Genomic DNA, 22,633 nt, shown 5'->3' on the forward strand with positions numbered 1-22,633 from the left:
GAAACATTAAACTGCAGTTTCCATTGCTTTGACCAAATTGAATTGAAATTGAATTGAATTTTGACGGGTTGGGAAACTCAAGGTAGGTGCCAGGACAGCTCTAGAAATAAATTGGAACTTTGAGGAGTACTTTGACTCGGGTTCTTCATTGAGTTCAGATGTTACCTGGAACCTTGGCATTTTGACTTGTGAACACCATGGAGACGCTGAGTGGGAACAATATTCAGAGCAGATTAAGCCTGCCTGAGCTTCACGTAAGTCAACAACATGCAAAGTTGTGAAGAAGAAAAAAAACCCACTTCAGTTCTCTAGATACTGGAATGTGTTATATTCTCGGGTCTCTTATACAGGTGCAGAGAGGTCAAACGAATGGAATTAATTCAGCCTACTATGGCCACACGGGAGAGAACAAAATGAACAGCCCAGAGGGAAGCAGCTAAAATGGCAAAGAGGAATGATGCAAAAAGCATGCACACCTCACCAAGGGCATCATTCTAGAAATGAAGGTTGTTGTTTTTTGCTCACAACGACACAGCCTAAATCTCTCCACCTTTGCGGTGTTATTTTTTTTAGCTCTGACATCGATCTGTCCCCTTGACTCACCGAGCGATAGTGTTATTATTATTTTTTCTTCGTGGATTTAATCGTGGAAGAAATTCCCTGTACCCTTTAGAGCATCAAGTCATGCAAACTAAAAATAAAATTTAAACCAAAAAATCCAGGAAACACCCCACCCTGCGCAAAACTCAGCCGCTTCGTTTCGGTAGCAACGAGGAGAACTGCATCGCTCAACTGTGTGAAATGGTGGAGAAAGAAGCCCACAAACACCAGCATGCAGAATAGCCATTGGTGGGTGAAGGGATGGGCGTGGTGGCTTGCTTTTTCGTTTCTGGGGGAGGAAGCTTTGGGCAAGTATCGTTAAAGATATACAAAGTTGAAGTTTACAGGACGAGAAAAAGGCAGCCCAAATCTCCACCCTCCCACATCCCGCCCCAACCCCGTGTAGAGAAGATTAAATTGGCTTGCTTGAAGGAGTCCATATTGAGTCGGAAATCCCGTCCCCTGTGGAGGAGAGAGGCATAGACCCGCTGGGAGTGAAAGGGTCGGTGTCCGTGTCTGTTTCCCCCTCAGCCAAATAGCGTTTCTCCTTCATCCAACTACTCCCGCCATTTGGGCCGAAGAGGAAATCGTCTCTGTCTTGAGAGATGCTGAACCCACTCGGGGAGCGTTCCAGTTCCTCGTGGTTGACCGAGAGGAGGGACAAAGGGGTGTCGCTGTCTCTTTGCCTCTGTCTTGAGGAGAATCTGTCCGAATGGGAGCTCCAGAGCTCTCTCGGCGGAGACTGGAAGGAAACCTGAGGGTCCATGAAAGTCACTATTGGCAGGACCGTGGGCCTTTCTGAGTAGGCAGTGGAGAAGGGCGTGGCTTGCCATCGGCCTGAGTTCTGGTCACTGAAGGGCAGTGGAAGTGGGTTGTGACCATACTCCTGGCTGGAGTACCCAAAAGGAGGGACTTTGTTCACGGGAACGTGGTGGAAGCTTGGAGACAGCTCGTGGAGGGAAGGCTTGGAGTACTTGTAAATGATGGACTTCAGTTCAGAGAAGCGGTTGTCCTCAGTTGGGGACGTGGCTTCTTTCAAAGGACACACATCGGTGACCTGGACCTGCAGCTGCCCCAGATGCTGCTTGTGCATGTCTACTAAAAAATCCAGCTTCTTCCCCATGTCGTGGACCTAAAAGACAACAGCCATCAGAAATCATCTGGAATAAACTATTGGCTATCTGAAATAAGAGCAAACTGAAAATTGACCTCCGTCGAGATCATCACGAAGATTAAAGGTCATTACAAACAAATGCATCAACATCATCATCATCATCATCATCAGTAGTAGTAGTAGTAGTAGTATTATCAGTATTATTATTATTAGTATTATTATTAATACAACACAGCAAACAATATCACCATGCTGGATTTTGTATTTCATCACCAGTTGGATGCTTCCCAAGCACTTAAGACTGCGTGATGTAGTGGTGAATTATGTTTGCTGATCCCAGTAAAGCGGTCTTTTGCAATTGACAGATGGAGATTTTGTCAATTCCGATGGTTTTCAAATGTCTGCTGAGATCCATTGGCACTGTGCCCAGTGTGCCAAAGACGCATGGGACAACTTTCACTGGCTTATGTCAGAGTCGTGGACAATAATAACAATAACAACAACAATAATAATAATTGTTGTTGCTATTGTTATTGTTATTGTTACTGTTACTGTTGTTTTGTTGTTGTTGTAATCATCGTCATTATTATTATTATTATTATTATTATTATTATTATTATTATTTAGATTTGTATGCCGCCCTTCTCCGAAAATTCAGGATGGCTCACAGAGTAAATATAAAAACACAGCATACAGTACAAATCTAATACATTAAAAAAACATATAGCTAAAAAACCCTATATATTTCTCAATCAAATGGTACAATCACACCATGTATCACAATTATTAGTCGGGGGCAGATATTATTATTATTATTATTATTATTATTATTATTATTATTATTACTTATTTATTAGACTTCTATGCTGCCCTTCTCCTTAGACTTAGGGCGGTTCAGGAGAAAAAATACAACATTTAGAAATTTAATCTAAAAACATCATAAAACCCCAATATCTTAAAAACCAGTTGCTCACATTCACCCAATCATACATACAATCATACATTCCTTCGTCGGCCAGAGCTAGATGTTAAAATTAGTGGCCCCAAACCCTTTCGGCAGAGATGGGTCTTTAAGACCTTGTGGAAGGCGGGGAGGGGGTGGGCAGTATGAATCTCTGGAGGGAGTTGATTCCATAGGGATGGGGCCGCCATAGAGAAGGCTCTTCCCCTAGGCCCCACCAGGCAACATTGTCTAGCTGACGGGAACTGGAGAAGGCCAACTCTGTGGGACCTGACCGGACACTGGGATCTGTGAGGCAGGAGACAGTCACGTAGGTAATCTGGTCCAATGCCATGTAGGGCTTTATAGGTCATAAGCAACACTTTGAATTGCATCGGGAGACCAATCAGCAGCCAATGCAGCTCACAGAGTGCTGGGGAAACATGGGCGTATCTCGGAACGCCCATGACTGCTAACGTGGCTTCATTTTGCACCATCAGAAGTCTCCAAACATTCTTCAAATGTAGCCCCATGTACATAGCGTTGCTGTTATGAAGAAAATGCTGAGATTTTGGGAAAAGGGCAGAGAAGATGCTAAGACTTTGAAAATGAGACGTTTGGGATTTTTTGAAAATGAGATGAACTTTTAGATGTTTTAGATTTTGGAAAAAGTACAGAGCAACTAGGACGATTAACGGCCTGGAGATGAAAACATATGAAAAACAGTGCCAGAAATTGGATATGGCTGATCTAAAAGGGCTGGTGGTGGTGATATGATAGCAGGGTTTCAATATTTGAGGGGCTGCCACAAGGAGCAGTTCAAATTCATGTTCTGAATTTGATTTTGAGAAAAACATGGACACAAACTGCTGAGCGTTTCACACCTGTCTTTCAACTTTGACAAATTTGCCCATCATGCTTTGGTCTTCAGGATCATCTGCAGATGCTTTCCTTATGAATGGCTCGTTCCTAAAAGGAAATAAGGTTCCATTTTACACAGGCAGGAAAATAAAACCCATCCAAATTCTTCCTACAAATACAATACAGTGGTACCTCTAGTTACGAACTTAATTTGTTCCATGAACAGGTTCTTAAATAAAAAAGTTTGTAAGTACTGATGGGCGAACCCAACGGTGTTCAGGTTCGGCAAGTTCAAATGAACTTTACGCAAAATTCGGCCGAACCCAAACTCGAACGGGGAATCCCTCCCACAAAGAGATTCCGGGGCCGGAGCTTTGACGACACCGGCAGGTTGCTAAGGATGCCAAGGGGATCACTTCCTGGATTCCATGGAATCCAGGAAGTGATCACCTTGGCATCCTTAGGAACCTGCTGGTGACGTCAAAGCCCTGAACACCGAACATGACCCCGAAATTTGCCCGAAGTTTGAAAAAATTTTGGGTTCGTGTTCAGCATACTGAACACCACAACATTTGGTATGGACCCGAATTGTGTGGTTTAGGTTCGCCCATCACTATTTGTAAGAAGAAGCATGCCGATATTGGAGAGCGCAACGGTAGCACCGAAGACAATGACCCAAGGTTTGGACTGGTTTCCTACTGGTTCAGGCAAACCAGTATATCTGATGATCAACTGTGTGATGATCAGCTGTGCTGTGTAATGTAAATTAGCTAGAAAGCAAGATTTCCTGATTTGTAGCTAATCTCAATCGCATGGCACAGCTGACAATCAGCTGTGTGATGATCAGCTGTGCTGCGTAATCTAGATTAGCTCGAAAGCAAGATTTCCTGCTTTGGAGCTAATCTAAATTGCGTGGCACAGCTGACAATCAGCTGTGTGATGATCAGCTGTGCTGCGTAATCTAGATTAGCTCGAAAGCAAGATTTCCTGCTTTGGAGCTAATCTAAATTGCGTGGCACAGCTGACAATCAGCTGTGTGATGATCAGCTGTGCTGCGTAATCTAGATTAGCTCGAAAGCAAGATTTCCTGCTTTGGAGCTAATCTAAATTGCGTGGCACAGCTGACAATCAGCTGTGTGATGATCAGCTGTGCTGCGTAATCTAGATTAGCTCGAAAGCAAGATTTCCTGCTTTGGAGCTAATCTAAATTGCGTGGCACAGCTGACAATCAGCTGTGTGATGATCAGCTGTGCTGCGTAATCTAGATTAGCTAGAAAGCAAGATTTCCTGCTTTGGAGCTAATCTAAATTGCGTGGCACAGCTGACAATCAGCTGTGTGATGATCAGCTGTGCTGCGTAATCTAGATTAGCTCGAAAGCAAGATTTCCTGCTTTGGAGCTAATCTAAATTGCGTGGCACAGCTGACAATCAGCTGTGTGATGATCAGCTGTGCTGCGTAATCTAGATTAGCTAGAAAGCAAGATTTCCTTCTTTGGAGCTAATCTAAATCGCGTTGCACAGCTGACGATCAGCTGTGTGATGATCAGCTGTGCTGCGTAATCTAGATTAGCTCGAAAGCAAGATTTCCTGCTTTGGAGCTAATCTAAATCGCGTGGCACAGCTGACAATCAGCTGTGTGATGATCAGCTGTGCTGCGTAATCTAGATTAGCTAGAAAGCAAGATTTCCTGCTTTGGAGCTAATCTAAATCGCATGGCACAGCTGATTCCCCCCCTGGCTGTTCTACTTCCCTTTGCAGACTCTGATGGCTTCAAAATGCTCCTTTTATCATGCAAGTGTTCGAAGCTTTCCTTTCCTATTGCTCTTCTGGAACCTGACACAGCCTGCAGCAACCTTGAATTGAACAATAGATGAGTTCTTTTGGCGGGGGTTTAGATATTAAAAAATAAACTTTATTAAACAATTAAAATAAACAAAATTAACAGACATGTTTGAGATTGGTTGGGGTTTTTAGACTTATATTTCAGCAGTTTACCATTCTTTCTTCTTTATATATTTCATATCAATTAAGTATATTTACTATGGTTTGCACTTATTCAGTTACATAGTTGTCTTATCACATAAGCCTAAACTAAATGTATACATGGTAGAAAGGGGGAAAAAAGAAAGGAGAGAGAAAGGGGGGGGGGGAAGAAAAAAAAGGAAAGGAGAGTAAAGAAAGAAAAAGGAAGGAAAAACAAAAGAATGCTATTGGTCAACTGTTTCAGTTGACTCACACATTTAAGTGAACTGTTCCTAAGCACATTTATGCAATTAGTAAATTCTTGGTTTGTAAATGCATAATTATTATAAATATTTATAATATTTACAAAGCATAAAAGATACAAAATAAACAGCAACCCAGCCTACAAGATATATAAAATAAATAGACTATGCCACCAGCCGATAGAAATAAACTTTATCTCAAATAAGATATATATAGAAACTAATGAATATCATATTAATAGCCAGAAGATCACATGACAACATATGTCACCTCTTCATATATTTATAGAGAGATAGAGAGATAGATAGATAGAGAGAGAGAGAGAGAGAGAGAGAGAGAGAGAGAGAGAGAGAGAGAGAGAGAGAGATTACTATAAATAAATGTATCTTACTGTATGATGAGGTATTTTTGACTTTTAGGTAGAAGAATGTACATTGTTCACTTTTGACTGCACTAAACATATATGTAGTCCACACTAGGTTGGCACTTAATGGAAAATGGGGGGGGGATGATGGCACCAGGGAGAAAACGATGGCAATGTGGTTTTCACTCAGGGGAACCCCCCTCCCTAAAAAAAATTCACCTTGGAGACTGCTGCGAAGGGTAGGTGAACGTGCCTCCTTTCTGAGATTTCCTGTGTCTGGGAGTAGATGGAGGACCAGGTGCAAAAACCATATCTATTCTGAAAAGAGATAAAAACAGAACATTAGCACTCCTAGATGTGGTTGTGATACATGCTGTAATCACTCAGGGATCTTCAGGGATCCATCCATCCATCTCTCTATTTACATCCATCATCTGTCAATCAACCAATCAACCTACAAATCAACCTATCAATCAATCTATCAAATCTATCTATCTATCTATCTATCTATCTATCTATCTATCTATCTATCTATCTATCTATCAATATATCTACCTACCTACCTACTGTGCCTTGATTTCCCTGGGTCATCTTGGCAAGTGAATTTAAAGATAATAATGCAACACCTATTCATCTATTATGTAACTGAATCATTGGATTTTACAAGGCCCATCTCCATGGAACCCTTATTGCTTCCTGCATTACCCCATCTCTGGGTCTGCATAGCACACTAAATGGTAAACTAAGCAACCTACTTAGATCTACATAAAATACTAAACTAGGCACATAAATGCAAAAAAGCCACATAGATTAAAACTGAGATTTCTAATTTGCATAATAGAAACTGTTATGTGAAAACAAATTATAACCTTGTCTGAGATAAAAATTCAGAACCTTGATGATGGTCTGTTGCGCAGCCATCAATTTCTTATAAGAGTGACACTCTTTGAGTAGTAGTGACAATGCCATCACCTGATCTAGAGCAAACTCTCAATCTTTCCTTCCCAATATTTCATTTTTAAATTTGTTTTTATTTGTTCAATACACAATTAAGGTTAAAGAGAATAAACATGTAGTAATATATATCAGAGAAAGGATAAAAGAAAAAAGTAAATAATAAAATACATCAATGAAGAATAGAGGAAAAGATATATGAATGGAAGAAAAGATATATGAGATATAGGAGAGACAATTGGACATGGGACGGAAGGCACACTAGTGCACTTATGCACGACCCTTAATGACCTCTTAGGAACCTGGAGAGGTCAATCATGGATAATCTAAGGCAGTGTTTCCCAACCTTGGCAACTTGAAGAGATCTGGACTTCAACTCCCAGAATTCCCCAGCCAGCATTTGCTGGCTGGGGAATTATGGGAGTTGAAGTCCAGATCTCTTCAAGTTGCCAAGGTTGGGAAACACTGGTCTAAGGGGAAAATGTTGGGGGTAAGGGGTTGACACTACGGAGTCCGGCAATGAGTCACATCCATGAATGGACCATTCCTTCTTACCTTGCTTGAAGGTATTTGATTCTGGAAAGCATGTCGAGATGTCCAGCTGAATATTGCTCTATCACATCCTTTACGTCATAAGGCCTCAAAGTCTCCTTGAATCTCTTCTTATAAAGGCGGAACTGTAGAATTCTGATCCAGGAAGAAACAACAGAAAATGGGGTTCTGTGTGAGTGACTCAGATACTAACAATCCCTGATGTTCCATCTTGACCTCAGCTGAGCACAGGATGGAAACGAAGCTCAAAAATCCATGCAAGCTAGAACTCCAAGTATGTTTAGATGTGGACTTGGAAGCACTAGCTTTCATACCTACAGCAGGACTAGAATTCACAGTTGCCTTGTGATTGGCTCAAAGTCACCAGGTCCAAGCTGGCTTTCATGACTAAGGCAGGACTAGAACTCAGTCTCCTGGTGATTGGCTCAAAATCACCCAACTGGCTTTCACGCCCAAGGCAGGACTAGATTTTGCACAGTTGCCTCAATTGGTGTCAATAAAATGATGACCCAGACTGTTGGAGGCAATGTGCTGCCTCTGTAAACCACTTAGCGAGGACTGTAAAGCACTGTGAAATGGTATATAAGTCTACGTGTTATTGCTATTACTACCTGAAATCACTGCTAGGAGTTAGATCCTGACCAGCTCAAGGTTGACTCAGCCCTCCATAGGCAAAATGATGACCCAGATTTTTGGGGGGCAAAAGGTTGACTTTGTAAACTGCTTAGAATGGGCTGTAAAGCACGGTGAAGCGGTATATAAGTTTCTGTGCTATGGCTTTTTTCAACCATCTTTGCAAGCTTCTGAAAAGCAAAGTCACTTGTGAGAAGCCAAATTTGCTTAACAATTGGCTGATGTGCTTAAGCACTGAAACGTTCGCTGACCCAACTATGGCAAAAATATCTATCTATCTATCTATCTATCTATCTATCTATCTATCTATCTATCTACCTACCTACCTACCTACCTACCTATCTATAGGGGATTTAGGGGTAGTGATTTCTGACAGTCTCAAAATGGGTGAGCAGTGTGGTCGGGCGGTAGGAAAAGCAAGTAGGATGCTTGGCTGCATAGCTAGAAGTATAACAATCAGGAAGAGGGAGATTGTGATCCCCTTATATAGAGTGCTGGTGAGACCACATTTGGAATACTGTGTTCAGTTCTGGAGACCTCACCTACAAAAAGATATTGACAAAATTGAACGGGTCCAGAGACAGGCTACAAGAATGGTGGAAGGTCTTAAGCATAAAACGTATCAGGAAAGACTTAATGAACTCAATCTGTATAGTCTGGAGGACAGAAGGAAAAGGGGGGACATGATCGAAACATTTAAATATGTTAAAGGGTTAAATAAGGTTCAGGAGGGAAGTGTTTTTAGTAGGAAAGTGAACACAAGAACAAGGGGACACAATCTGAAGTTAGTTGGGGGAAAGATCAAAGGCAACATGAGAAAATATTATTTCACTGAAAGAGTAGTAGATCCTTGGAACAAACTTCCAGCAGACATGGTTTGTAAATCCACAGGAACTGAATTTAAACATGCCTGGGATAAACATATATCCATTGTAAGATAAAATACAGGAAATAGTATAAGGGCAGACTAGATGGACCATGAGGTCTTTTTCTGCCGTCAGTCTTCTAGGTTTCTATTTTTCTATGATCTTCTCGTTGTGCCAAGGCGACTTGGACAGGGTTCCTTCCCTTGAAAGTGTTTATTTTGTCCAATTTATTCTTTGTCCAATTTATATGGCCACTTGTCACCAGCCAAAGTGGGCCTGCATGGCATACAATAGAACCAAGTCTGTGGAGATTCTCACGATCATGGTGGCGCATCCAGAGCCGGGGTGGCACAATTGTTAGAGTGCGGCACTGCAGACCACTTCAGCTACCTGCTAGCTGTAGTTCAGCAGTTCAAATCTCACCACCAGCTCAAGGTTGACTCAGCCTTCCATCCTGCCAAGGTGGATAAAATGAGGACCCAGATTGTTGGGGAAAATATGCTGATTCCGTAAATCACTTAGAGAGGGCTGTAAAAGTCTTCTATGTTTCTATCTATTTTAAAAATATTTCTATGTCGCCCTTCTCGAGGTGACAACATTGAATACAATATACTGTATAAGAAATCTAAATAACTATAAAATATTATGGAATTTAGTAATAAGTTTTTAAAATACCCCATATACAATCACATACATTCATCCAATCCTATCATATCTAGTATCAGCCGGATACTAGATATGATATTGCTTAAAAATATGATATTGCTTAAAAATGGAAATTTAGGTCCCAATTATAGATGTAACTTGTGGACTACTGTATAGTGTTGAAACAATTTTTTCCCCAGCAACTATTATTATATATCATATATATAATATAATCAACTGAGCAAGATCTATTTAACTCCCACATCTTTTAATCTTGTATTTTATATTTTAAATATTATGTCATGTAGTTTGCCTTATTTTAACCATGGTGCTTTTGACATGAATAAATAGTCAACTGTTAAAGTATTTACTGTTAATTTATTTTAAAACATCCAAAGCATACCTCATAATTATAAAAACCATGTGAAATAAAAAGATCAGCCACTTGTAACAGTAACCAGTGATGAGAAATACTTAGCAAGTATTAAGATTTCTCCCAGGAGAACTAATAATACTAAGAACAGCAACCTTACTAATATTAAATGAATGTGTAATTAATGACCAATATGAAAGATAATAAAACCCCCCAAAGATTTTCAATTAATAGTTATCAGGTTAGTAACAAACAATTCTATCAAGCTATGGGAATCTAGCTAAAATTCTATTATAATTAATTCACATTTCTGTTTTGACTGGGAAAATCCAACTGATCGGAAATGTTCATCAATTGTCAAATCAATCTAAAAACATCTGATTTAATGTATGAAATAGATGTGATTCAAAGAGGTGGATTTGATTAAATTATCTTCAAGTCAAATTTTCAAAACAAGCTTAATGTAGCCTTCTTAAGTAGTTTGTTGCAAGCCACCGAGAATAAATGGGATTTAATTTAATGGAAAGACATCAAGTCTAGCCCAGGTCTTGATTAGTTCCATTTATAATGGATTACGGTTAAAAATTCTTCCCTTTACACTTCGCAAATTAGCTGCTCTTAACAGGAAGTAGGTAAGAAGGACATCAGCAAATTCAGTCACTTTAGCCATTTAAAGTGAAATCTAATTATTTAAAGCAATTAAATTAGCAGTTAATGTCACAAAAGTGGTGAATGGCATTTTGAACTTAAATTGGTTCCAACTTGAAATGTCCCCCAAACAGATGTTGCTAATTTAATACATACAGTGATACCTCATCTTACGAACTTAATTGGTTCCGGGAGGAGGTTCGTAAGGCGAAAGATTCGTAAGACAAAACAATGTTTCCATAGGAAACAATGCAAAACCAATTAACACGTGCAAGCAAAAAAAATATAAGAAAAACGGTGCTCCGCTGGGCGCCGCTGCCCGGCTGTCATCTTTTGAAACAGCCCGGCGCTTCTCAGCGTTTTCCCAAACCCGAACCCAGAAGTTTGGCAAAAGTTCTGGTTCGGGAGGCCGCCGAGAAGCGGCGCTGCCCATCTGTCACCTCCCGAAACAGCCAGAGGGCTTCTCGACATTCTACTGAACGCCAAACCCAGAGGTTTGGCAAAAGTAAGAGGCGTGCATTAATGCAGCAGTGTGCCTACCATCCCTGTCCTACTGTCCCCATTTATTCGTATCCATTTCATGTGTTTGTTGTTCTGGTCCAAGCTTAGAAATACTTTTCTCCATCAGATAAAACTCCATGCAAATGGGTAAATCATACAGATTACATTTATTGTTCATATCACTTACTAAGAATGAAATTCCCCAGATCTTATGTCCATAATAAGATTTGATTGGATGTGTGATATGGTATGAGTTTATTGATAACATGTAAAAGTTTTTATATTATTACTAATGTGTAAGTTAACTTATTTATATTGTTTTACTATTTTATTGTTGTAAACTGCCCTGAGTCTCTCGGGAGTGGTGGCATGCAAATCAAAATAGATAGATAGATGGATGGATGGATGGATGGATGGATGGATGGAAGGATGGATGGGTAGGTAGGTAGGTAGGTAGGTAGATTAGATAGATAGATAGATAGATAGATAGATAGATAGGGTAGGTAGGTAGGTAGGTAGATTAGATAGATAGATTAGATAGGTAGATTAGGTAGATTAGATAGATAGATAGATAGATAGATAGATAGATAGATAGATAGATAGATAGATGATAGATAGATAGATAGATAGATAGATAGATAGATAGATAGATAGATTAGGTAGGTAGGTAGGTAGGTAGATAGATAGATAGATAGATAGATAGATAGATAGATAGATAGATAGACAGATAGACAGACAGACAGACAGACAGACAGATAGATTAGATAGGTAGGTAGGTAGGTAGACAGACAGACAGACAGACAGACAGACAGACAGGTAGATAGACAGACAGACAGACAGACAGAAAGAGAGACAGACAGACAGACAGACAGACAGGCAGGCAGACAGGCAGGCAGATAGACAGACAGACAGAAAGAAAGGTAGATAGATAGACAGACAGACAGACAGACAGACAGACAGATGAGAGAGAGAATGTCCCATTACACATAGGTGAAAAGAGATTGATTTCTTCTATCTGCAGGCTGTTGCACAGTCCTTTGTTAAGTCTTAAAAATGGCTGTTGGGGAGCATGGCACAATTACTCAGCTGCCTAGGTAGAGTTCAGTGGCCAATAAGAACACACCAATGAGGTCACATGTCATGGACTACATTACCCATAGGCAATCTGTCACTACATTCCCCTAATGCAATCTCTAAAAAAAAAAACCAGCTCCTAATCTGAGCTAAATATACCTTTAGTCCAGTGGTTCTCAATCTGGGGGTCGGGACACCTTTGGGGGTCAAATGACCATTTCACAGGAGTCACCTAAGACCCTGGGAAAAGACAAATTTCCCATAGTGTTAGGAACTAAAGCTTCTATTCTGGCTCCTTGGAACGTATTTTTACAATCCGACCAATCAGGCATTTACAGTTGAGGTGTCCCTCTGACCTTCCCGCCAATCATCTTAAAGCTCTGTTGGGAGGATTGGCAATAGACTTATGGTTGGGGCTCACCACAACATGAGGAACTGCATTAAGGGGCACGGCATCAGAAAGTTTGAGAACCACTGCTTTATTTATACTGACATCAGTTATCTAATACAAGCTCAATGAAATAAAATAAATCAGATAAGTAAACATGCAGAATTGGTAAGCAGCTCAACGTTTACCTAACAGCTCGGATGACCATCTTCAATGTAGGGATAAGGTCTTCCATGAGGAGCTCATTGCTGTATCCCCTGTCATCTGCCAGGGGATCCCCTGTTCCAGCATCTAAAATAAGGAGCAGATGGATACAGATAACGATAACCCAGATGCAAAAGAGGTTAGAACAATGTGAATTAGCTCATACAACATCCAAATAACTTATTCAGGCTGGAATCATTTAAAATTATGGATTCTATTGCGGATCCATCTATACCGCAATAAAAAACAAAACAAAATTGACAATAAAGAGTATAGGTGTAAATGCAAAAGACTAAGAAATATCAACATTCCGTTATATATTGATATAAGGATTTTATTTGTACTGTACAGTATTTGGTTTGCTCATGACACAATGAAAGAAATTGTAATAATGATGTGACAACAGAAACGGTACTGGAACTGTAAGAACAACGATTTGACTTTCTGTTTTAAATAATAAAAGCTTAAATAAACTTTAAAAAAAAATAAAACCATGGATTCTAAACATTTTCCAGTTCAAAGACCCAGCACAGGTAGTCCTCAACTTACACCAATTAGGTCATTTATGCCAGGATATGTTTATTTATTTTACTCATTTATTTATTTTATTTATTTGTCATACAAATTACAGTATTGTCTTGTAGTATGTTTAACATAATGTAAGGATAAAGTAGAGATAGAAAAGATAAAAAGACATTAGGACAGGAATGATAGACACAAAGGTGCACTTATGCACGCCCCTTACAGACCTCTTAGAAAAGGGGAGAGGTCTATTGTAGATAACGTAAGGTTGGAGATAAACCTGAAGTAATATTGCAGGTACAGTAAGCGAATGCTGAGTCATGGTGCTTCAGCAGAATGATGCAATCTGTTCTATGATCTGATTGGTCAGTACATGTATATAATGTAATACACCTTTTGTGTGGGTGTGGTCTGGTTGGATGGTTTGGTTTAGTGGTTTAGTATAGTGTGGTCTGGTAATGGTGGTTTGTTCTGTAATATAGTGTAGAGTAAATAGTTACTTTTTGATACTACTAAAAGAAGTAAAAGAGCCTTCTGTAGAAAGAACACCTGCTCGTGTCTTTATTGAGAAAACTATCTAGTGCAGTGATGGCGAACCTAAGGTAACCTATGTATGGTATGTTTGTCTGTATGCTTTTTATATAATGGGTCTTTTTAGCTTTTTAATGTAAATTATTATTTTAGACTTCAATATTAGATTTGTTATGGTATATTGTTTTATCACTGCTGTGAGCCGCCCCGAGTCTACTGAGAGAAGTGGCATACAAATCTAATGAATGAATGAATGAATAAATGAATGAATGGATGGATGGATGGATGGATGGATGAATGAATGAATGGATGGATGAATAAGGCACAGGTGACACAGGTGGCACACAGAGCCATATCTGCTGGCACACAAGCCATTGTCCTAGCTCAGCTCCAACGTGCATATGTGTGCCAGCCAGCTGATTTTTGGCTCACACAGAGGCTCTGGGAGGGCATTTTGAGCTTCCAGAGAGCCTCCAGGGAGATGGGGGAGGGCGTTTTTACCCTCCCCCAGCTCCAGGGAAGCCTTTGGAGCCTGGGGAGAGTGAAAGACGAGTCTACTGGGCCAACCAGAGGTTGGGAAACAGGCCATTTCTGGCCTCCAGAGAGCTTCTAAGGGGTGAGGGTGTTTTGGTCCTCCCCAGGCATTGGATTATGGGTGTGGGCACTTGCGCATGCGTGATAGTGCGCACGCATGCTCTTTTGACAACCGAGGAAAAAAAGGTTCGCCACCACTGATCTAGCATCTGGTATCCACCACGTTTCCAACACAAATTCAAAATAACTGATAATTTAGTGACCATTTGAAGTTACAGTAGCACCGAAGAAAGTGGCTTACGACCATTTTTCACACACGACCATTGCAGCATCCACTGAGTCACCTGATTTATGTTCACATGCTCTATAACTGGCTCACATTTATGAGCGTCGCCATGTGCCAGGGTCATGGGATTCCGCTTTTGACAAGCAGGTCCACTTAACAATGGTGTTACTAATTTACCAACTGGAGCGTGTCACTTCATAGATGGGGCAAGAAAAGGGGGCAAAACTTACTAAGCAACATAAATTTCGGGGCCAGTTATGGTCATAAGTCAAGGGCCTCCTGTAGGGAAATAATAATAATTTGCTAGATTCAGTGTGCCAAACTATTCTGGGTACCACCATTTCATTTACATCCGTGGTGGGATTCAAAACTTTTTAAATACCGTTTCTGTGGGCATGGCTTGGTGGATGTGGTGTGGTGTGGCAGGGGAAGGATACTGCAAAAGCCCCATTTTCTCCCCACTCCAGGGGAAGGATACTGCAAAATCTTCACTCATTCCTGGCTCCAAGGGAAGATTACTGTAAAATCCCCATTTCCATTCCAGGGGAAGGATATTGCAAAATCTTCATCTCCTCCTGGCTCTAAGGGAAGGTTACTTAAAATCCCTATTTCCTCCCCACTCCAGAGAAGGATACTGTATCTTCTCATTCCCACTCCACTTTAGGGAAAGGATACTGTAAAATCTCCATTCTCACTCCACTCCAGGGGAAGGATACTGCAAAATCCTCACCCCCTCCTGGCTCTAAGGGAAGGTTACTTAAAATCCTCACTTCCTCCCCACTCCAGAGAAGGATACTGTATATCCTCATTCCCACTCCATTCCAGGGGAAGGATACTGCAAAATCTCTATTCCCTCCCCACTCTAGGGGAAGGATACTGCAAAATCTCTATTCCCTCCCCACTCTAGGGGAAGGATACTGCAAAATCTCTATTCCCTCCCCACTCTAGGGGAAGGATACTGCAAAATTATCATTCCACTCCAGGTGAAGGTTACTGCAAAATCCCCATTTCCTCCCAATCAGCTGGGACTCGGGAGGTAGAGAATAGATGGGCGTGGGGCCAATCAGAGGTGGTATTTCTCTGTTCTCTGAACTACTCAAAATTTCTGCTGCCAGTTCTCCAGAAGTGGTCGGAACCTGCTGAATCCCACCTCTGATTTACATAGAAAAGAAGCTAATATTATGCCCAACTCTGCCCTCTAATTTCCCGGAAGAAGAAAATTCATCCTGAGATATATTTTTGGTCCCCCATCTAATTTCCAGAAATAGACAATTTCTTTTTCTGGTGCATGGAAACTATTTTTATTGTTGAAGGTATCGTTCTGGGCCCTGTATGCTTTTCTAATATTTTTGTATACGCTCTTCAACCAAGATGATTGGCAATAGGCAGGAACACATTACAACACCCCACCCCCCTAAAACCTTCTCTGGATAATTAAAGAAACTGCCTGCAGTTTTGCAGAATCGTGTAGCTGCTTTATAAAGTGCCCTCTGCTGATTCTTTTCCTTCTCTGTCATTGCAGAAAAAGAGCCAGGAACAGATTTACAGTTCTACTACGTGAACCTAGAAATTGGAGCTCGTGGTGTAAAGAGATTGAAAGATAAGTGCCTTCTTCACTTTGTGCATTTGCATGTAACAGCTTTCCACTCCTGAGATTCAAGGGTCTCGTTCTTAACGAATCTTCCACTTCTAAGCACTTATCTTTGAGAAATGAAAGAGACTTGCGGGCCTCAAAAAGAGATCCACACCTTACATGCTCCTCAAGCACTTTGTAGTAGGGTAGGATAGGACAGTGATGGCAAATCTTTTTTTCCTTGGGTGACGAATGAGCATGGGCGTGCATTATCATGCATGCACGAGTGCCTACACCCATAAATCAATGCCTAGGAGAAGGGAAGGGAAGGGAAGGGAAAGGGAAAGGGAAGGGAAGGGAAGGAATGGAAAGAAAGGAAAGAAAGGAAAGGAAAGGGAAGGGATGGAAAGGAAAGGAACAAAAGGAATGGAAAGGAAAGGAATGGAAAGGAATGGAAAGGAAAGGGGGGAGGGAGAAGGGAGAGAGAGAAAGATAAAGAAAGAAACAGAGAAAGAGAGAAAGAAAGAGAGAGGAAGGAAAGAAGGAAGGAAGGAAGGAAGGAAGGAAGGAAGGAAGGAAGGAAGGAAGGGAAGGAACTAAATTAACTTAGTTTACCTTCTGAGCTTTGCCAGAATGCATAAGCTTTCATTCGGAAGGCCGTACGCAATCGATCTCGGTTAATCAGGACAACGTTCTTAGATTCTTTGGAAGGACTTTCCTCAATTGCTTCTACATTCATAGGAGTAAACAGCTTCCCTTTAGGATTGCTACCACGAACCCGATCCAAGAGACCCAGCTTTTGGCTAAAAAAGATAAGGAAAAGGAGGGTTTTAAAATCTAGTTTGTCCTTCATGACATATACATCCAGTGGGTAACAGTCAGTGAGATACACAGCCTTCTTCTTTGGTCCCTCAAAATGGCCTTAAAATGAAATCTGATGGGGGGGGGAGGGGGGAAGATGGCACTTTGTGTGTGTTTGTGCACCCAAACCCTGTATGCTCCCATTTCTGAACCGGTAGCAAAGGTAAGTGAAAACCACTACTGGTCCGAATTTTGATCGCATGACCAAAGAGCTGCAGCAATGGTTGTAAATCAGAAAAACCAGTCACAAGTCAGTTTTTTTCAGTGTCGCTATAACCTCGAATGGTCACTAAGCGAATGGTTGTAAGTCAAGGACTGGCTGCATTGTGTTCCACTGATACGTTGGCCTTAAATTTTGTGCTCTTTTTCAAGCATTGCTTCCTCCAACTTCCATAACTCATCTGAAGGGAGCCACCTTAGAAAAGCATGCTCTATTAAAAGGAACACCATCCACATTGGAAATCCGATGTACATACCTGGTTCCATCCACTTGTTCTTTCCTTTGGGAAGTTTGAACAAAAGAGAGAGAGAAATGTTTTGAGAACAAAGCAACGGGAGCAAAAAGAGAAGTTAAACTCCCAAACCCCCAACACTTTACCCTTAGATTATCCATGGTTGACCTATCCAGATTCCTAAGAGGTCAGTAAGGGGTGAGTACAAGTGTACTAGAGTGCCTTCCGTCCCCTGTCCTATTGCTCTCCTATATCTCCTATTCCTTTCTTCTATTCCTATATCTCTTCTTCTATTCTTTCATTGATATATTCTATTACTGAACCTTCTTTTCTAATATTTCTTAGATATATTTTATTATGAGTATCTCCTCTATAACCTTCATCATGTATTTTACTATGCGTGTATATATATATATACCCACTAAAACCCTCATTGTGTATTGGACAAAATAAATAAATAAAATAATAAAATAATAAATAAACAGGATATTAAGCTTCAAAAGAAATTAGTGTTATTGGTTTTGACCAGCGAAGGGCTGCAAAAAATTATACTACCACACTGTGGGCGTGGGTTATTGTGTGGGTGTGGCTTGATGGTCATGTGACTGGGTAGGAGTGGCTTGCATGTCATGTGACCAGATGAGGGTGGCTTGACCATCATATGACCGGGGGTGGCTTAAAGGTCATGTGACTGGGTGGGAGTGGCTTACCGACAAGGATAGGTTTTCAAATAGGTGCTTGGACTCTTTTTCAGTTGATTAAGTCAGATTATTTGAATAGCCACAAAAAGGACAAATGATAAACAGCATTATTTGTTGAGGAGCGCAGTAACATTTTAAGGTTTAGTACTGAACCCGCAAGGTTCAGTATGATAACATATTAGGCAAGTAGCTCAATATTCTTTAATTGTTATAAAAGTTCAGTTCTAGATAATGATTAAAATGATTAAAGCGTTTATGGGTAAAAACCTACTATTTAATTATTTCCTGTTTTAAAAGTAATTAAGGACCATGCTAAGGTACTAGAGAAGGAAGGACAATAAAAAAACTATTAAGTGCATAAACCTGCGTTCTCCCCCATGGGGGCAGCAACCCATTACTGGTTTTGACAGCTACATTTTATTTATTTATTTATTTTGTCCAATACACAATGAGGGTTTTAGTGGGTATATATCTATATACACATAGTGAAATGCATGATGAAGGTTATAGAGGAGATACTCATAGTAAAATATATTTAAGAAATAATAGAAAAGAAGATATAGTAATAGAACATATCAATGAAAGAATAGAAGAAGAGATATAGGAATAGAAGAAAGGTATAGGAGAGCAATAGGACAAGGGACGGAAGGCACTCTAGTGCACTTGTACTTGCCCCTTACTGACCTCTTAGGAATCTGGATAGGTCAACCATAGATAATCTAAGGGTAAAGTGTTGGGGGTTTGGGGATGACACTATGGAGTCCGGTAATGAGTTCCACACTTCGACAACTCGGTTACTGAAGTCATATTTTTTACAGTCAAGTTTAAGTTTAAATCTGTTGCGTGCTCTTGTGTTGTTGTGGTTGAAGCTGAAGTAGTCGCCAACAGGCAGGACATTGCAGCATATGATCTTGTGGGCAATACTTAGATCTTAAGGCGTCTTAGTTCTAAACTTTCTAGGCCCAGGATTGAAAGTCTAGTCTCGTAGGGTATTCTATTTCGAGTGGAGGAGTGAAGGGCTCTTCTGGTGAAGTATCTTTGGACATTTTCAAGGGTGTTAATGTCTGAGATGTGATACGGGTTCCAAACAAATGAGCTGTATTCGTGGATGGGTCTGGCAAAAGTTTTGTAAGCTCTGGTAAGTAGTGTGAGATTGCCAGAGCAGAAGCTATTTAGGATTAGGTTTACAACTCTTGAAGCCTTCTTGGCTATATTGTTGCAGTGGGCTTTGGCACTTAAATCTTTTGTTATTAGTATGCCAATGTCTTTAACCGAGTGGGGATTATCTGTGATAATTTGATTATTCAGTTCGTATTTGGAGTTCAGATTCTTCTTCCCAATATGTAGGACAGAGAATTTGCTAGTTGAGATTTGGAGTTGCCATGTGTTAGACCACTCAGAAACAGCGTCAAGGTCTGATTTGATGGCTACATTTCTATATCCTATTTAACCCAATTACAGGATTACAATTTTACTTCTTCTTGGGGGGGGGGGGGGGCATAACAGAAAATAATTGAGAAGCACTGGCTTAGACAATCCTTCAAATAAACTTAAATTGAGACACTAAACCAAAAATGTCCCAATGTCCAGAACTTACCTGAAATATGGGAATGATACCACAGTCTCGTAAAACCTCCATGTGGCAACAAGATCTATCCTGTTCGGATTGGTAGCGTAGTACCTCCAGGCAGCCTAGAGAACACAACAAAAAAATATGAGAATCCTTGTATGGGTGAGGGGAGAGCATTGCATTATAGGTATGGGCACTTGCACCTGTGCTATCGCACACGCGCACACCTTTTTGCCACTCAAGCATAAAAAGGTTCGATATAACTGGTCTAGGAGTACATGACATTTTTGCAGACAGCAGCATGAAAACGGAGGATCTGAAATGCATACTACTCCAAACTTGACTGAAAAAAATACGACTTCAGCAACAGAGTAATCAACGCCTGGAATGCACTACCTGATTCTGTGGTTTCTACTCCTAACCCCAAAACCTTTAACCTTAGACTATCTACAATTGACCTCTCCCCCTTTCTAAGAGGTCTGTAAGGAGCGTGCATAAGCGCACCACTGTGCCTACCATCCCTGTCCTATTGTCTTCTATTGCTACTTTTTATCATTACTTATCTAATGTTTTATTTGTACAAATTATCACCCTATAATTGTTTGACAAAATAAATAAATAAATAAAAATAAATTGTGATATCCCAGCCAATAGAACTAAGACCAGTCAGCCCCTATGCGTAGGAGAAAAGCCAACAGAACCTGGAGGGGTTGAGTCAAGCAAGTCATCAGATTAGAATCCTTATGTTCCCACTGACAGTCTAAGTCTCTGGAATTCTGTTGACTCTTATCTAGTGCCAATTTAGGGAGATTAATGTAGGTACAAAGAATCAGGACCCCATGTAGTGTTCCAGTGGAGATGATTTATTGCTCATACCAGCCCCCAGGCTCTACTCTCTATTGCGAACATTGTTTTTCCACACACCCTTTCCCCATCAGCCTGTCTTATATACTGCCAAGGTGTGGCCAAATGTGCCATAGAAATATTTCAAATACAAAGTACAAAATAGAAATTTATTATTTAATAATACATATATTGGTTGCGGCGCGAATTACATTTGCGCAGAAATGGAAAGAAAAGACAATACCAAAAGATGTTGAAGTATTTAAAAAAATTATAGAATGTGCAGAATTAGATATGATGTCAAAACGTTTGAATAATCAAACTGAAACAGAATTTTATAAAATATGGGATAAAGTATATGATTGGTGGAATCTTAAAAATAGTATTAAAAATTAAATAAGTAAGAATGTATAACTGTTTGAAGATTTATGAGATAGAGTGAAATAGTTCATAGTACGATAAAGTTAGAAGTGTTATTTTTTTCTGCATTATTAATATTTTGTATTTTTAAATAAGTATACAATATTTTATAGATAAAGAAATTAAATTAACGTGATTAATATAAAAAATATAGAGTTAAATTTAATAAAAATGTAATATACACGTGTGATATCTCTGTATTGATCTGACAACAGTTAGTGTTGTGATTCAGCCTGAGGCTCCTCAGGGACTGGCTGGAGCTCTGCCAGATCCATGCCCAGAGGAGGAGGACAGTGACCAGGAGGGGGAGGACCAGGCAGACGGGGGAGAGGAACGTCAGGAAGAGGAGGAGGGAGAGCAGCCTGAGACCCCCGGGGGGGGGCTCTCCCCAGCTAGTAGCCTGGATTCATTGGATGAAGACGCACAGGCTATAATAGACATGAGGCAGAGACGGGCAGCTCAAAGAAGGGGCCAATTAGAAAGGTATTTCCATCCCTGAATTGGCAACAGCTGGGTTTGGGTGTGGTTCTCCTCGGCAGGGTTGAAAAGGCAGGCCCGCCCTTACAGTCTTGTGGAGAGTTATAAACTGGGAGTCCTGTGACCTTGCTTCGATTCTTGGCGTCTCTGATCTTGGCTTGTGGCCTAGAAGGCTGAAAGACTTGGGGGAGGCGTGGGTTTTATTATCTCCATTGTTGTTTTTGCCAGCAAGAATCCTGTTTTATTGCCTGGCCTTCGTGAAACCTCTGTGAAGCTTCATCGTGTTCCTGTCTGTAAGAACAGTTTTTGTTACCTGTGTTTGCTTTCCAGTATATAAACTGCCTTTGCTTTTTACCAGTGTGTCTGACTACTCTTTTTGGTTGGTGTTGGCATCTGGGGGGACCCAGACAGAACAAGTTAGGGTTTTATATTTTTGTATTAGTTAGACTTCTATGACAAGCAGAGCAATGGTAGCTCCTTAAATGTTTAATGTGGTTTGTCTTTGCTTGTCTTTTTGAAAAATAATACAAATATATTTTTTTAAAGAAATATTTTCTCGAAACCCATGACCAGCTGAGCTGTACGCTTCCAACCACATGTTATAGAAAAGACGACTCACACACCTGTATGAGTTCAGCTGCCGGTTTCCTTCTTTTTTCAAAGTGCTTTTGGCGATGTTGTTCCTGGACTTTTAGGGCCAGTCCTGAACCCAAAATGCCCTGTAAGGCAAGAGGAACAAATCTATGCTTGAAATATTTCTTTGTGAAAAGCATAGGATGGCCACATAGCAAGGAGTCGGGATCTGTTCTTTCTCCTGATTTCTTTTAGGACAGCAGAAGCTGGATGTGGTCTAATGAAGGACGTGAAATATGAGACTAGGAATGCTCGTAAAAATTATAGCGAGAAGAATATAAGCCATG

At 40.5% G+C, this 22,633-nt stretch overlaps 1 protein-coding gene across 2 annotated transcripts in view; it reads right to left on the reverse strand.

Moving 5' to 3' along the window:
* Window positions 1-313: 313 nt before the first annotated feature.
* The window catches only part of KCNQ3 (potassium voltage-gated channel subfamily Q member 3), a 212,847-nt gene continuing 190,527 nt past the window's right edge, over window positions 314-22,633 (reverse strand). The window contains exons 7-15 of one of the 2 annotated variants that reach the window (XM_070748310.1): window positions 22,337-22,432; window positions 20,001-20,095; window positions 17,727-17,750; window positions 17,005-17,192; window positions 12,928-13,030; window positions 7,615-7,746; window positions 6,325-6,423; window positions 3,539-3,623; window positions 314-1,732 (exon numbers count right to left, since the gene is read on the reverse strand). In XM_070748310.1, coding sequence (XP_070604411.1) covers window positions 1,013-1,732; window positions 3,539-3,623; window positions 6,325-6,423; window positions 7,615-7,746; window positions 12,928-13,030; window positions 17,005-17,192; window positions 17,727-17,750; window positions 20,001-20,095; window positions 22,337-22,432 — 1,542 coding nt within the window. In that variant the 3' untranslated portion in view covers window positions 314-1,012. The remainder of the gene's footprint in view (window positions 1,733-3,538; window positions 3,624-6,324; window positions 6,424-7,614; window positions 7,747-12,927; window positions 13,031-17,004; window positions 17,193-17,726; window positions 17,751-20,000; window positions 20,096-22,336; window positions 22,433-22,633) is intronic. The other variant, XM_070748309.1, reaches the window with a different exon arrangement.

This window comes from Erythrolamprus reginae, chromosome 3 (genome assembly GCF_031021105.1).
Source record: "Erythrolamprus reginae isolate rEryReg1 chromosome 3, rEryReg1.hap1, whole genome shotgun sequence".
NCBI classification, from domain to species: domain Eukaryota; kingdom Metazoa; phylum Chordata; class Lepidosauria; order Squamata; family Dipsadidae; genus Erythrolamprus; species Erythrolamprus reginae.